Source organism: Giraffa tippelskirchi, chromosome 12 (genome assembly GCF_054371585.1).
Source record: "Giraffa tippelskirchi isolate mGirTip1 chromosome 12, T2T-mGirTip1v1.2.pri, whole genome shotgun sequence".
NCBI classification, from domain to species: Eukaryota; Metazoa; Chordata; class Mammalia; order Artiodactyla; family Giraffidae; genus Giraffa; species Giraffa tippelskirchi.
In genome coordinates this window covers 147,833,025-147,847,247 of record NC_137286.1, presented here as the reverse complement: position 1 = coordinate 147,847,247, position 14,223 = coordinate 147,833,025, and the positions used below count along the sequence as shown (strand labels likewise).

Genomic DNA, 14,223 nt, shown 5'->3' with positions numbered 1-14,223 from the left:
TAAGGGGATGTGGTCAACAGGAAACAGTGACCGGAAACGCTCGGGCCGCTCCTCAGGGCTGCTGCTGTTTGGCTAGTCTCGTTCACGTCTCTACCACGATCTGTCCCAAAAGCCAGGCTGGTTCCATCTGTGTGTGAGGTTGGTCCAGCACAGAGGGGATGAGGGACTCAAGATTCACGGGCTCTGAGGGCAGATGGAAATCAGCTGTGAAAACAAGGAGTGAAACCCGGCTTGCACGAGCAGGCTGGACACTCTGTGGCTGGACAGCTCGGAGCTCCTTATAGAAAAGAGCCTGCCCTGGCTTCTCCACAGGGCGCTGGACGTGCCCAGCGGCTCCAGAGATGCAGCTGGTCTTGGAAGGAGATGGTCTGCATCCTGCCCTGGCCTCCACGGGTCAGAGCTCATTTCTAGGGGTGCATTTTGTTTCGAAGACCGTGTCTTGATAAAGGGAGTTAGTAACCATAATGCACTGAGATGTGGATGATTAGGGGAAAAAATAAACACAGAAGTGTGTGAGGAGTGAGAAGAGGGGGAGGGGAGGCTGTGGAAGACCTGAAACGCCTCTCGATCGCTCCACGTATTTCAGGACCCGTTCAGGCAGCAGGAGGGTACGTTCAGTTCAGTTCAGTTGCTCAGTCGTGTCCGGCTCTTTGCGACCCCCTGGACTGCAGCACGCCAGGCCTCCCTGTCCATCATCAACTCCTGGACTTTGCTCAAACTCATGTCCACTGAGTCGATGATGCCATCCAACCATCTCATCCTCTGCCGTCCCCTTCTCCTCCCTCCTTCAGTCTTTCCCAGCATCCATGAACAGTATGAAGAGGGTTACATTCAGTCGTCGTTAAAAAATTAAGACCAATGGCTGTGGTGTGCAGTCGGGCGGGTTGCAGAAAAAGATGAGGGCGAAAGTCCTAATTTCACGTGTTGGGGCTCCCCAGGTGGGAGGCGAGGCCCTCGGAGGGTTGAGATTCATGGCAGGGAGGGTCTGTCAGGGCGTCCAGAGTGGAGTGGACAGTTGACACTGGTGACCTGAGTCCCTTCCAGTCCTGAGGATGCAGGATTCTAGGTTAGATAATAGAAATGAGCAGATCCCTGTGTCTTGTGAGCGTCTGGTGACTTGTGTGTCTGGTTGGGATTCTCCTTTCGGTTTTGGTTGGGTTTCATGTCAGACGCCGTTTCTGCCCCGAGTGTTGAGAGTGAAATTGACCAGTGGCTGCCTTGATCCCCACAGGTCTTCCCGGGCCTCCGGGCCCCCCTGGTCCGTTCGACATCGTCAAGGGGGAACCAGGGCTCCCTGGGCCCGAGGGCCCCGCGGGTCTGAAAGGGCTTCAGGGACCTCCAGGCCCGAAAGGACAGCAAGGTAAGATTAAGTTGGCTGGGCGTCGGGGGGCATGGGGTCAGGAGGGCGCTGACGTGGGCGGGCTTTCCTCTCTACCCACGTGTCTCAGGTCAGTCTCTGGGTGGTGACTATGTAAACTCCTATTTGAAGGTGACTTTCTTATCTTCCTTTAATGTATATCAAAACCACGTGAAGTTTTCAAAGGGACCTAAAAAGGCCAGAAGGTCTTCCCTGGTGGCTCGGTGGTAAAGAATCTGCCTGCCAGTGCAGGAGACGTGGGTTCGATCCCTGGGTTGGGAAGTTCCCCTGGAGGAGGAAATGGCAACCCACTCCAGTATTATTGCCTGGGAAATCCCATGGACAGAGGAGCCTGGCAGGCTCCAGTCCCTGGGGTCGCAAGAGTCGGACACGATTGGGTGACTGAGAACATGCGCACACGTGAAAAAAGACCAGAACGAAACACGGGAAAGGCTGGGGGGGAACATACAACTCAGCCTTGCTGTGCTCACTCAGAACAACGTGGGTGAAGGCAGGGAGAGCCACCTCTTCCACCCACGAGGTGGGGGCGGCAGGGCGCCGTGGCCCAGAATCACGGGAATTGGTGCTCTCCACGGTGGCTCAGAGGCTCTGCCCAGCCATCCAGGATCTGTGCAGATCCTTACGACTCCAGACACTGCTGCTTTCTGCTTCTTGGAACTAAGCAGTCCCCACTTTAAAAGCTATTGCGGAGGGGCTGGAATGGAAAATAAAGAAAAAGGATAACATTTAGAGCAGAAAGTGAGCCTCACGGAAATGCCAGGTTCAATGCCCTGAGAATGCAGTGTACACGGGCAAACAGAAGAACCACCGGTCAATAAGTCTGGTGCCTGAACGTCATCTGAGTCACCAGAATAAGGCCGCGGGGGGACCACTTGAGAAAATGAAAACGCAGCTAATCTCCCCAAGCCCCCGCGTGCCTGCCTTTCCCCAAACTGCCTGCCGATCAGTGACAACAGAAACGGGGAGAAGCCGGGGAGAACCCCAAGCTCCATGATGAGCACACCCCATGCGGGGGTCGGTCTGGCCGTGACCTCTGTGGCGTGAGCGTCACTCTTCGGGCTTTTGGAGAAGGTTTCCCGCCTGTAGTCCCAGGTCCTGTGCTGGCATCTGCGGGGGCCAGAGAAGACGTTGCAAAAGGGAAGAAGGAGGTACAGCCCGTGGTTGGCTCTCCGCGAGCAGATCCTGACTTCTCTCTCCTCTCACTCAGGTGTGACGGGATCCGTGGGCTTACCTGGGCCCCCAGGTGACCCTGGCTTTGACGGCGCCCCCGGCCAGAAAGGAGAGACGGGACCCTTCGGTCCTCCCGGTAGGTTTGCTGAGTCCTCCCAGCCTCACCGTCCCTTTGCTGCATCTTCCGGTTCGAAGCCTCAGGCCCGGGCGTGCGAACACCTGCAGAAGAATGCATTTCTGGAAAGACTTCCAGAGGAGTCTGTTTCTTAGGAGAAACAGAAGCTTACAGAGGGGCTGAGGGTTGTCATCATTCTTTTCTGGGTCGGGAGACAGATGTTGGTCAAAGCTCCATGTCCTCCAGACGCGGACGTGACTGAGAGCAGGCCGGTAGATGGCTCTGTATGGTTTCCTAAGGGTCTGTGGCTCAAGATCGCTATTGCAGCAGCGGGCAAGGGGGAGAAGATGATGATGCCATGTTGGCCAGAAGGGCACTGGCTGCTCCGGGGTCAGGTTGAGCTGCTTCCCCAGAAGCAGGAACTCAGAGGTCCCATCGTGGCTGAGAAGCCAGAGGCTGAGGGTGCCCTGAGTGGATGGAGGGCACAGCCCAGCAGGGGGCCCTGGGACAGACTTGCAGGCCACGTGGTCGCCCCCGGAGATGGGAGGACACCCTGCAAGGGAGCTTCCTTCCCTCCGTTTCCACAGGCGGCCTGGGGCCACTGAGGCTGGGAAGCTACCTTCAGAGGAGGTTGTCTTAGTAATTGTATGATAATCCTCGCCCACAGGAGCCCTCAGTGCTGTAAGAATGCATCCACAGATCACATCATTCATTCCTGTATCCGTGTTTCAACATATTCCATTTATTCACTGAACTGAGCTCTTTGAGCTTCTCTTTGCCCCAAGCGTGGTGCTTGTAACCTGTCCGGAGGTGGGATGCAGAGAGGGCGGCCGAGGCTACAGGTCGGAGGCTGTGGCTGTCGGTGGCCGTGCCGAGTCTCGCCTGTGCGTAACTAAGCAACTTCTCTCCTGTCTCCCAGGTCCACGAGGCTTCCCAGGTCCGCCCGGCCCTGATGGGCTGCCGGGATCCATGGGTCCCCCGGGCACCCCGTCGGTCGATCACGGCTTCCTTGTGACCCGGCACAGTCAGACGACGGACGACCCCCAATGTCCTTCCGGGACCAAGATCCTCTACCACGGGTACTCCTTGCTCTACGTGCAAGGCAACGAGCGGGCGCACGGCCAGGACTTGGGTGAGGCCCCTGCAGATGGTGTGTTCCTTCCGTGTTGCGTCTCCGGTGCTGGGTGGTGCTGGGCTGGGTTCCTCTCTGTCCTGTGGTTCCGGGTGTCACCAAGACCTAGTTAAGGGGAAGAGCCCTGTTTCCCTCCATCCTTACCAAACGGCCATCCACTCAAAGGCCACCGTATTACTAATGGAAGCCAGGCAATTCGTAAAGGCTGACTCTCTAAAAAAGTTTAATAGAACTTTTGACCTCTTCCTCAAGCGATCAGATAGGATCAAATGCTCAACAGTTTGCATACATCGCCATAAAACAGAGCAGCTTTACTGTTGCTCTTAAAAAAAAACGGCCATGTTATCCTGCGCAAAATTCCTTTGCGTGTTCTAATCTCTGTCCTTCTGTTAGTTTAGCTGGACAGAGAATCGTGTGTTTGTCGTCATTTTCTTAGTCCCCTCCGGATCCGCTCTTCCAAATTAGGTTTTAATGTTGTGCTCTTGCCTCTGACTTTCACGGAGGTTGGGAACGTGTAGAAAGACGGCTCTGCATTTTTATCAAAAACGTTGTCCAGTGAGTTACTCGGCTGCTGTAGAAGGAGCTGCACATTAAACTCCTTCTGGAGTTCAGTCCAGGAAAAGGTTTCTCTCTCCTGATGAACCGTTTTGTTTCCGTTCATCAAAACGTCCTGCTAATTCTTGATAGTCTCCTATTGGCTTTTAATTTAATGTTCATTTCTAGTCATAATAGGCTATTCGGTGTGTTTATTTCCTTCTTTCTATAATTTGAAACGTCTTTATTTCCATCTTAACGGAGGTGTAGAATAGAGGCCTGTCTTTAATTTCAAGCGTGTTTATTTCCATCTTCCTGCGTGTGGAGGATGGATGTCTGTCTGTGCTAGCTGGCTCTTGCAGCCTGCACTGAGGTGGGCTGTCAGGGGTAATCTGAGGCTCTCTCCCCGCACTGGCTGGCTCTTGCAGCCTGCACCGAGGCGGGCTGTCAGGTAATCTGAGGCCCTCTCCCCGCGCAGGCACGGCAGGCAGCCTGCACCGAGGCGGGCTGTCAGGGGTAATCTGAGGCTCTCTCCCCGCACTGGCTGGCTCTTGCAGCCTGCACCGAGGTGGGCTGTCAGGTAATCTGAGGCCCTCTCCCCGTGCTGGCTGGCTCTTGCAGCCTGCACCGAGGCGGGCTGTCAGGTAATCTGAGGCCCTCTCCCCGCGCAGGCACGGCAGGCAGCCTGCACCGAGGCGGGCTGTCAGGGGTAATCTGAGGCTCTCTCCCCGCACTGGCTGGCTCTTGCAGCCTGCACCGAGGCGGGCTGTCAGGTAATCTGAGGCCCTCTCCCCGCGCAGGCACGGCGGGCAGCTGTCTGCGGAAGTTCAGCACCATGCCTTTCCTCTTCTGTAACATCAACAACGTCTGCAACTTCGCCTCCCGCAACGACTACTCGTACTGGCTGTCCACCCCGGAGCCCATGCCCATGTCCATGGCTCCCATCACCGGGGAAAACATCCGGCCCTTCATCAGCAGGTGAGTCCAGCCCATCGGAGCAGACACACGATTGAGGAAGAAAGGGCACTCGTCCTCAGGGCAGAGGTTGCTTCATTTTCCCCCCAAACATTCAATTCATTGCCATTTTGTTTACTGATTGTGATACCTGAGCTTTGTGATAGAAATCAGCCATGTAAATGATTGGATGTAAAAGTCAGTTATCCTCTTAAAAATTGTAATGCAAACCCTGGGTGAGATAGAACACGTATCTTGTGTGACTCGCCGGGGTGACCACCTTCCCCGCCGTGAGCCAGCAGTGTCTCTGGAGTTCCCGCAAACGTGGGAACATCTTCACTGCTTTTTTCTTTCTTAAGATGTATATTTTTGGAATCAATCCCTATCCCCATGGAATTTTTTTAAAATAATTTTATTTTTGATCATAGCAAAATACATATAACATAAAATTTACCATCTTAACCGTTTTTAAGTGTGCAGATCAGTGGCACTTAATGTGGGAACTCAACCATGGGTGTGAGGGAGTCCTCAGAAATTTTAACACGTCGGACATAGAGTATGTCTGTGCTTTATACTTAAGGAGATTATACTGATGTACTGTGTCCATTAACGTGTATGTTCTAAGAATTTTCTTATTCTCCGCCACTCCACCAGTTTTTGCGCCCTGAAGGTAACATTGTCCCCACTGAGACTGCACGTGTTTGAGTGACTTTCCAAATTAAGTGCTTTCCACACTAATTGATGTCTGGGGTATATTTTAAAGTCCCCCAGAATCTGCCTGGTAGGAAATAAAATGGGAAATTGAAATTATTATGACCAAAAAGTACACAATTGTCTTATCTTTGCTTCTTTCCTTCTAATTAAAAAGTTGCTTCCTTAGCTGCAGTCAGAAGTAATAGAAAAGAGGCAAATGTATGAATTTGTTTCACTGAGAAGCTAGTCTTCTACACGAGACGATAATAGAGGATGAAAAGAATGATGAGGCGGGACAAGTTTGCCTTAGCAGACTGGGAAGGAGAAAGAACGTCAGCTTTTCTGTGTTTCTTTTAGGGAAATAGCAGCTTTTGAACAGGAGGAAAGATGTAACGGTGCTGGCCGAGGGGTGTCTGCAGTCAAAAGTGGGGGCTGGGTGCGTGGTGACCGCGTGATCCCCAGATCGTCACTGCGGGCTTCGAGGGGGCTGGCCAGTTGTACAGTCTGTGGTTCCATCACATGGAAGGCTGGTCCAGATCAGTCTTCTTAAAAGAACCTACCATGTGGACCCAGAACAGAAAAGCTGGGAGATGCCTATTAGAAAAGTCAGGTTTTTGAAGGCCTTATATCAAACCACTTTCTTTTGAGCTGTAAGAAAACTCACCTTCTGGACATTAAAGTGGGAGCTTCCCGAGAGGCCCCGCTCCAACACAGAGGCCTTCCATGTATCAGGGGTGCCTGTGGGCTGTTCTCTGTCGAGACTTTTCTTGCTCAGAACCGTGTCAGATGCATGAGAATGAAAACTAACCACCTTTGTGTTTCTGTTTAGCTTTCCATGGACGAAAGGTAGATCGTGATTTTCGCTTTTGTTTCCTATTTACCGTCTTGGTGAACTTGACATTGACCTTGATTTGGCTGGGACATGGGGCTCTGGGATGGGTTAGGACATCCCAGAAACCAGTCCAGGAGTAGACTAGAGCTGAGACTTGCCCTTCCCTGGGGACCTGTCACCACGAGTTGCTTAAATGCCGCAGTGCCGGCCGTTTCAGGGTTTCACAGCTCCTCGTTAGCTGACCCACAGACGCTGGGCCCGAAGAGACCTCCAAAGTCACATCCTTTAAGTCCTGGCTCTGAAAGCACGTATATCTACATCCCCTCTGGTGATCACGCCACCTGTTCCTGCAGGGCACCCAGCTCCCGTGGTCACTTTAACTGAGTGGTTTCTGACGACTTCTCAAGACTCACAAGTTCCTTCCGAGGCCTTTCCTTCGGGAACGTCCTAAAGCTTAATTTTACAAAGAGTCAACAACACAAAGTCTTTCCTCTCCAGCAGAAACGGTAGCAAGTTTTCTGCTGTCATCCTGACACAGTTTTCTAAGCATTTTCTGACTTTCTGCAGATGTGAGTCAGCAAAAACTGGATTGTTTAATTGCTCTAGAGGACAAACCACTGGTCTGAGAGCAAGAACTGAGCCTCAGGCCTGCCTTATGCAACACTGACTGGTCTCAGAGTCTCATGAATAATACGGAGACTGAGACGGTATGAATTTCAAGGGACAGCATGGCTCATTAAACCTGCGATTCTCTGTCCCTGAACACCCATCTGACGGGGTCGAGACCACATCTCTGCGGCAGCGTGAATCCGCCAGCCCAGCAGAGGCTGCCGTGAATCACCTCCCTCCGTGCCGTGGGTCTGCTCCTGGGCCTGGCAGGCAGATGGTGGCAGATGTGCGAGGCCAGTTTCAGTAACTGCTGTTTAATTGAGCCCTTTAATTCATCTGCCTTTGTGTGAATAAAATAGAAGTAGCCCAGCACACACGCAGACTCACACGTCCGGGGAAAACTGAGTGACTCATTCCGGCCTGTTCCCACTTCTCATCTATTTTCGTGCAAATGTTCCAGCATAGCTAGGTGTATTATTAACATCATTTGTAGTCATTTATCAGCATTGTTAGCTGTGTGTTCATTCTGTGACTTGAATGTTGTTACGGCTATTGTTCATTTATGTTTTTAACAAACCGTGATCCCACCATCAGAGGGTCCCTTAGTAGAGCAGGTGCCAGTCAGAACATTCTGGGTCCATCCCCGGGCAGGTCTCCTCACTGGGCTGTTGGCTCCAGGTCTGGACTGTCTCTGGAAGGAGGCGCATGTGGACCGCCAGCCCTGGATTCATTGTTTTTCTTAGTTACTGTAATTCAGCAAATGTTCTTATGTTGAAGATGATTCAGGGCTTAAAACAAATCGCCGTGTTCCCGAAGCGCTGGCCCTTGAACTGCACCGTCTCCCTTTTCTTCAGCGTTCCGTGTGTTTGCTGAGGTCCGCGCTCATCGCTGAAATGCTGGAGGATGCTGCGGTTCGCAGAGGAGACGCAGACGTCTCCTGCGGCCCCAGCTCCCCCGGGAGATGGTCCCTGTTACCACCTGGCTCCAGGTTGCCTTCCCCTAATACCAGAGCAGATGGGGAAATGGCAGGGGTTGAGTGTGGAACTCTGTCAAACCAGTGAGAGGCCCTGGGCCTCAGAGTCCGAGCAGGGGCACCTGCTCCGTGTGATAAGGTGTCACTGGACCGGAAAGCCTGCGTGCAGGGCTGGAGAGCGGGTACCGGTTGGGGGGGGCGGTAAGCAGGTGGGGCTCCTTCCGCTGAGCTGAGGGTCTCGGCTCGGTCCCTTGCAGGTGTGCTGTGTGTGAGGCTCCAGCCATGGTGATGGCCGTGCACAGCCAGACCATCCAGATTCCGCCGTGCCCCACTGGCTGGTCCTCGCTCTGGATCGGCTACTCCTTCGTGATGGTGAGTGTTCGGAGCAACTCCGTGTTTCCCCCAAAGAGACGCCCATGACCTCCCCTCCTCTCCTTTCTGCTACCGCCCTCACCCCTGGGACCCCCTGCGAAGCGTCCCTGGGAGCCTGGCCCACTCTGCTGGGAGGGGACAGTGTGGGGGTGTCCAGCGCCAGCCCAGAGCCCTCCTCTTCCTCGGAGAGGCTGTTCTGGGACGACCTGATGAGATGCCGAGTAGGAGCCTCCCTGGGGGAAGCGGGGAGGGCAGGGGGGTCCCGTGGGGGAGGGTTCCTATCTCAGCTTTGCTTGGGAGGTGTGATCATGGTCAGATCTGGAACATTCTGGGACCCTGGGGTCCTTGTCTAGGAATCGGGGGCATTAGCTTTGTCCTCAGAGGTCCCTTCTGGCTCGAAATCCAGAGTCTGCTTTTCTCGTGTCTGAAATAGACGTCCTGGACAGGTGGTCGCATCTGGGACCCCCTGACACTTGTATGTCATCATTTTATGTTTTCATTTCTGAGGATCCTACTTCAACCCATTCGAACAAACAGTCACCAGAGTCGTTTTCTTTCCCCCTTTTCCCTGGTTTAAGTTTTTCCTTTTTAAAGAAAAAAAAAAGGATCATTTTTGTTTGCCCTATAAAAGGCTATATGTAGCATCTAACATAGCAAATAAAGGATCTTCGTGATCCTGTATCAGTTTGGGTAGAGAGTCTGAGGCTACATCAGTTGGCCCCAGCATCCTTTGCACATCCTGGCTGCCATCGCAGGCCCCAGGTTAGAAGAGGTTTCAGCGTTCCGCAGAGAGGAGAGGCGGGACGGCGTTTGTTTAAACGCTGATGAAGCCGGATGGGTCTTCTCCCATCCCGGGAGGAGCCGTCGGCTGGTTCCTGGCGCTGGGGGCATATGGCCTGAGGTCACGGAGAGGTGTGGGTGCCCGTGTGTGACCGCAGGAGGCAGAAGGGCTCCCTCTGCAGGAGGGGGCACCCCGGTCCCCGCTGACTCACGGTCCCCTTTCCCCGCAGCACACCAGCGCTGGGGCTGAAGGCTCTGGCCAAGCCCTCGCCTCCCCCGGCTCGTGTCTGGAGGAGTTCAGAAGCGCCCCCTTCATCGAGTGCCACGGCCGCGGAACTTGCAATTACTACGCAAACGCTTACAGCTTTTGGCTTGCCACGATAGAGCGGGGCGAGATGTTCAAGTGAGTGGCTCTGGGCTTCCCCCTCGGTGGCTTTCATTTTCAATCAGCCGTGATGCATACACGTGACCAGGGCAGAGTCCCAGAGACGGTTCTGCAGCAGTCCTTAGGGACCATCCTCCCACGCATAAGAATGAATCTGTGAGTGTGTTCTATGGGGGCGGATAACTGAGACCGTTTTCAAAGGTGGAGCTCAGGTGACAGGCTTCATTCCTTCACTGCTAAAGAAGCATGAAAGAGGAAAGGTCGTTTTTTCAGAGTGAACCCACAGCAGCATCATTAGGACAACTCAGATTTTCAAACAGAGCATTTTAACCAGCAGGGAGAGAGCGAATAGCCTTCGTTTTCATAGTGTCTATAAGGCTGAACTGGACGTATGTGTTGTGAGTCGCCAGTGACTGTTTTTTTAGGCCTGCAGGGAGGAAAATTAATTTCAGCACAAATGCAGCCAAAATAGATAGGGAGGGACTTGTCTTTCTTTTCCACTAACAAAATTCACCTTTAAAACAATGGTCTCAAGTGGCCGCTGACCTCGAAGTTAGTCTGGAGCGGGGCCCAGTCTGTGCTGGATGAGAACACGTAAAGAGGTGTCTGGGCTGTACTTGGTGCCCGCAGGAGCTGACGCGGGACGCTGAGGGGTCTGAACAATTGCTTCCTGTGCTTTCCCCCAAATAAGTACGTCTCAGCCTTGGAAATAAGTGCTTCTGTTTTTACCTTTTTGGAGAGCATTCTGCAGACCTCTGCTGTGACCCTGCCTCTTTCTAGCTTAGATCATAAGGGTGAAGCAGCATCTTCACTATTTGTAAATTTCCAAGCATCAGAAAAGAGCCAAGTGCCTTTCTAGTAGCTCACACGACACTCTCTAGGCTGCTGGGAACTTGTCGTCAACTCTGACTTGACCATTAGCTACCAAAATGAGCACCAGTTCCTGGGGCTGCCCATTATAGGGTAAATAGGTAACAATGGGTTTTTTTTTTTCCTTCCCAAACCAGCAGCCTGGTACAATTAATTCAAATGTCTTCTTAAACAAGACTAGGTGGCGTCTCATTCATTTAAATAATTTGGAGGCACTAGGATTTTCACCAACTTTGCTAATGTAAACTGCCTCAATTTTTGGACAAGGTACTCTTATTATATGGGCTTCCCTGGTGGCTCAGACGGTAAAGAATCCGCCTGCAATGCGGGAGACCTGGGTTCGATCCCTGTGTTGGGAAGGTCCCCTGGGGAAGGGAATGGCAACCCACTCCAGTTTTCTTGCCTGGAGAATCCCATGAACAGAGGAACCTGGCGGGCTATAGTCCATGAGGTTACAGAGAGTTGGACACAACTTAGCGACTCAGCTCACACACTCCTATTATATGGCCACTTTAATTTAATAAGATTTGATGAGTACATGTTTTAGGTCAGACTTCACTTTTCAACCGTCAAAGGACAGAATCCCTAGGATCAGGAAGCATTTGGAACAGTAAATGTCTTCCCCTCTCTTTGGCCTCCAGCCAAAGAGACCACCAGCATGAACATCTTTGCAAAGTTATGAAAGTATTTTGAGGTCTGGCTGATTTTCCCAGATTTGTTGCTCATCTTGTCCTTCAGTGATGATTCAGTGGGCTTCCCTGGTGGCTCAGCTGGTAAAGAATCCGCCTGCAATGCGGGAGAACTGGGTTCCATCCCTGGGTTGGGAAGATTCCCTGGAGAAGCGAGAGGCTACCCACTCCAGTATTCTGGCCTGGAGAATCCCATGGACTGTATAGCCCGTGGGGTTGCAAAGAGTCAGACACGCCCTTCAAATATGTGTGTGTGAAGTGTCCCAGAGAAGAAGAGTATCTTCTTAGTCTGGGGGCGTTTATAATCGAGTTGAGAAAGCAGAAGTTTGATGCTGGCATTCGAGGAGGTGTGGGGGGGAGTCTGTGGTGGGCAGTGGCTGAGACTTCGGGCTCAGACCAAGCTGGGTGCCTCTGGGCGTGCCCTCACTCCCTGGGAACGGGATGCAGATGGTAACTCGCAGGCGTCGCCGGGGCCACGGGATGCAGAGGCAGGGCGGGGGTTGGTCCCCGGGAGGACCGCGGGGCTGGCCTGGGCGGTGCGGTGACCCGGCCCCTGTGCTGCGTTTCAGGAAGCCCACGCCGTCCACGCTGAAGGCCGGGGAGCTGCGCACGCACGTCAGCCGCTGCCAGGTGTGCATGCGGAGGACATAACAGAGCCGGCCCGCAGCTGCGTCACAAATGGTGCTACTCCCTCCTCTCCCTCCTCCTCTAACAGCAACGAGCTCTAGAAATATAGCCCGTGTACCTCACTGTCCATACGAAAACCGTAAGGTGCCTGATAGGAACCTGCCTGACTAACACACCCTGCTTCGTTGGCCTCTGCTGCTGAAGGAGAACCAAGACCACGATGAGCTGCCTGTAGAGAAGCCCCCGGGGCGCTTCCGATGCAATAAAGAGCATGTCTGTCCTAGAGTCCGATGCGCTCCTGTGTGACGTAAGACCCACCAGAAAACCAAAGGGTGCTAGGAGGGGTGGGGGCCTTCCATCCTGGGTGCAGCCCCTCGGCGTTCCCGTGTCCTGACAGATCCGTTTCACCCCCAGATGAGCGGTCTGTTGAGATCACTGTTGAGCTGTTTCAGAATTCAGGTTCCCCCGGTCTGTCCAAGTACTAGCCGCGTGGAGCCGGTGGTCGGGCCCTCCCGGTGGAAGGACGGGCCAGAAGCCCTGTCTTCCAGCTGCCCCCTCCCTCCAAAGAAAAATTTCAGTCTTTCTGCTCTGTGTGGTACTATGCAGCTGCTCTTGCAGAAATCACGGATTTCCTGTGGAATAAAGGTGGTCCCCAAAGTAGGCAGAAAGGAAATATATATATTTTTTAGTAATTTATATAGATGTCAGCAATTAGGCAGGTCAAGTTGTAGTTTCATTTCCACTGTTAAAATAAAGCTTACATAGTTTCTTCCTTTAAAAGCCTGTGTTGTCCTTTAACAGAGATTTTTGAAACACTAGGGTATTGAATGTGAAACACCAGTTTTCATTGTTCACCTCGAAACCAAAAGTTGTGTAATTGCCAAAGCCAAACCCAGGTTCACGGACATGGTTTCTGTTACAGAGAGACATGTCCTTTGAGCTTCTTGTTTTTCTTCTGTATGAAATATCTTCAGGGTTTTAAACACTAATCACAAGCTGAATGACTTGACTTTAAAAGCAACAACCTTGAAAGGCCTTCATCTTAAGAGCGTCCGCGTTCTGCAGCCTGGTGTGAGAAGCAGCTCTGAGCAAGCACAATCTCAGTGTCGTTACCTGTAGGCACAGTCAGGCGGCTTCCTTGGGTTCTCGTGAGCTGTGTTCAGACTTCAGCAGGGGAGCGAATGGATTGCAGGGGAGCAGAATTGGACCACTGTGCCTGAAATGACATTTCACTCCAAGTCTCCAAAACGTTTTTAAGACTACTAAGGCCTTCTGTGTAATTCCTTTAAATGTGTATTTCTTAAAAATTCAAATTTGTAATAAAACTATTTGTATAAAAATTAAGCTTTTATTAATTTGTTGCTAGTTTTGCCACAGAAACCTCAAAGGAAAGTTTACTGCACAAGCCACTAATAAATTTGTAAGCTTTGCATACCTTAGATCATATTTATTTTGTAGTTCTTCCAAATGAGTCACAGACTGGGTGTCATTTACAGAAATTACTACAAAGAAAAAACAGTGTGGTCTTCTCCTTCATCCCTCCCCCTCTTCTCTCCCATCTGTCCATCTAGGCAGCCATCACCCATCCATCCACCCACCCACCCATCCTTCCATCCTCCCATCAACCCACCCATCCTTCCATCCAACCCACCTATCCTTCCATCCATCCAACCCACCCATCCTTCCATCCTTCCTCCCATCCACCCACCCATCCGTCCATCAACCCATCTATCCTTCCATCCATCCATCCAACCATCCATCCTTCCTCCCATCCACCCACCCATCCACCCATCCACCCACCCATCCTTCCATCCTTCCTCCCATCCACCCATCCATCCTTCCATTAACCCATCTATCCTTCCATCCATCCATCCAACCATCCATCCTTCCTCCCATCCACCCACCCATCCTTCCATCAACCCATCTATCCTTCCATCCATCCATCCAACCATCCATCCTTCCTCCCATCCACCCACCCATCCTTTCATCCATCTACCCATCCACCCACCCATCCTTCCATCCTTCCTCCCATCCACCCACCCATCCTTCCTCCCATCCATCCTTCCATCCTTCCTCCCATCCACCCACCCATCCTTTCATCCATCTACCC

At 52.4% G+C, this 14,223-nt stretch overlaps 1 protein-coding gene across 17 annotated transcripts in view; it reads left to right on the top strand.

Annotated features, from left to right (window-relative positions):
• Nucleotides 1-13,453, top strand: part of COL4A1 (collagen type IV alpha 1 chain) — a 135,615-nt gene extending 122,162 nt beyond the window's left edge. For all 17 annotated transcript variants that reach the window (XR_014071810.1, XM_081551880.1, XM_081551882.1 and 14 more), the window contains 7 exons: nucleotides 1,232-1,360; nucleotides 2,586-2,684; nucleotides 3,583-3,795; nucleotides 5,130-5,307; nucleotides 8,648-8,762; nucleotides 9,773-9,945; nucleotides 12,056-13,453. Coding sequence is in view for 16 of the 17 variants with exons in the window: in XM_081551880.1 (XP_081408006.1) it covers nucleotides 1,232-1,360; nucleotides 2,586-2,684; nucleotides 3,583-3,795; nucleotides 5,130-5,307; nucleotides 8,648-8,762; nucleotides 9,773-9,945; nucleotides 12,056-12,137 (989 nt within the window). In the remaining variant the exon portion in view is untranslated. The remainder of the gene's footprint in view (nucleotides 1-1,231; nucleotides 1,361-2,585; nucleotides 2,685-3,582; nucleotides 3,796-5,129; nucleotides 5,308-8,647; nucleotides 8,763-9,772; nucleotides 9,946-12,055) is intronic.
• Nucleotides 13,454-14,223: the final 770 nt, after the last annotated feature.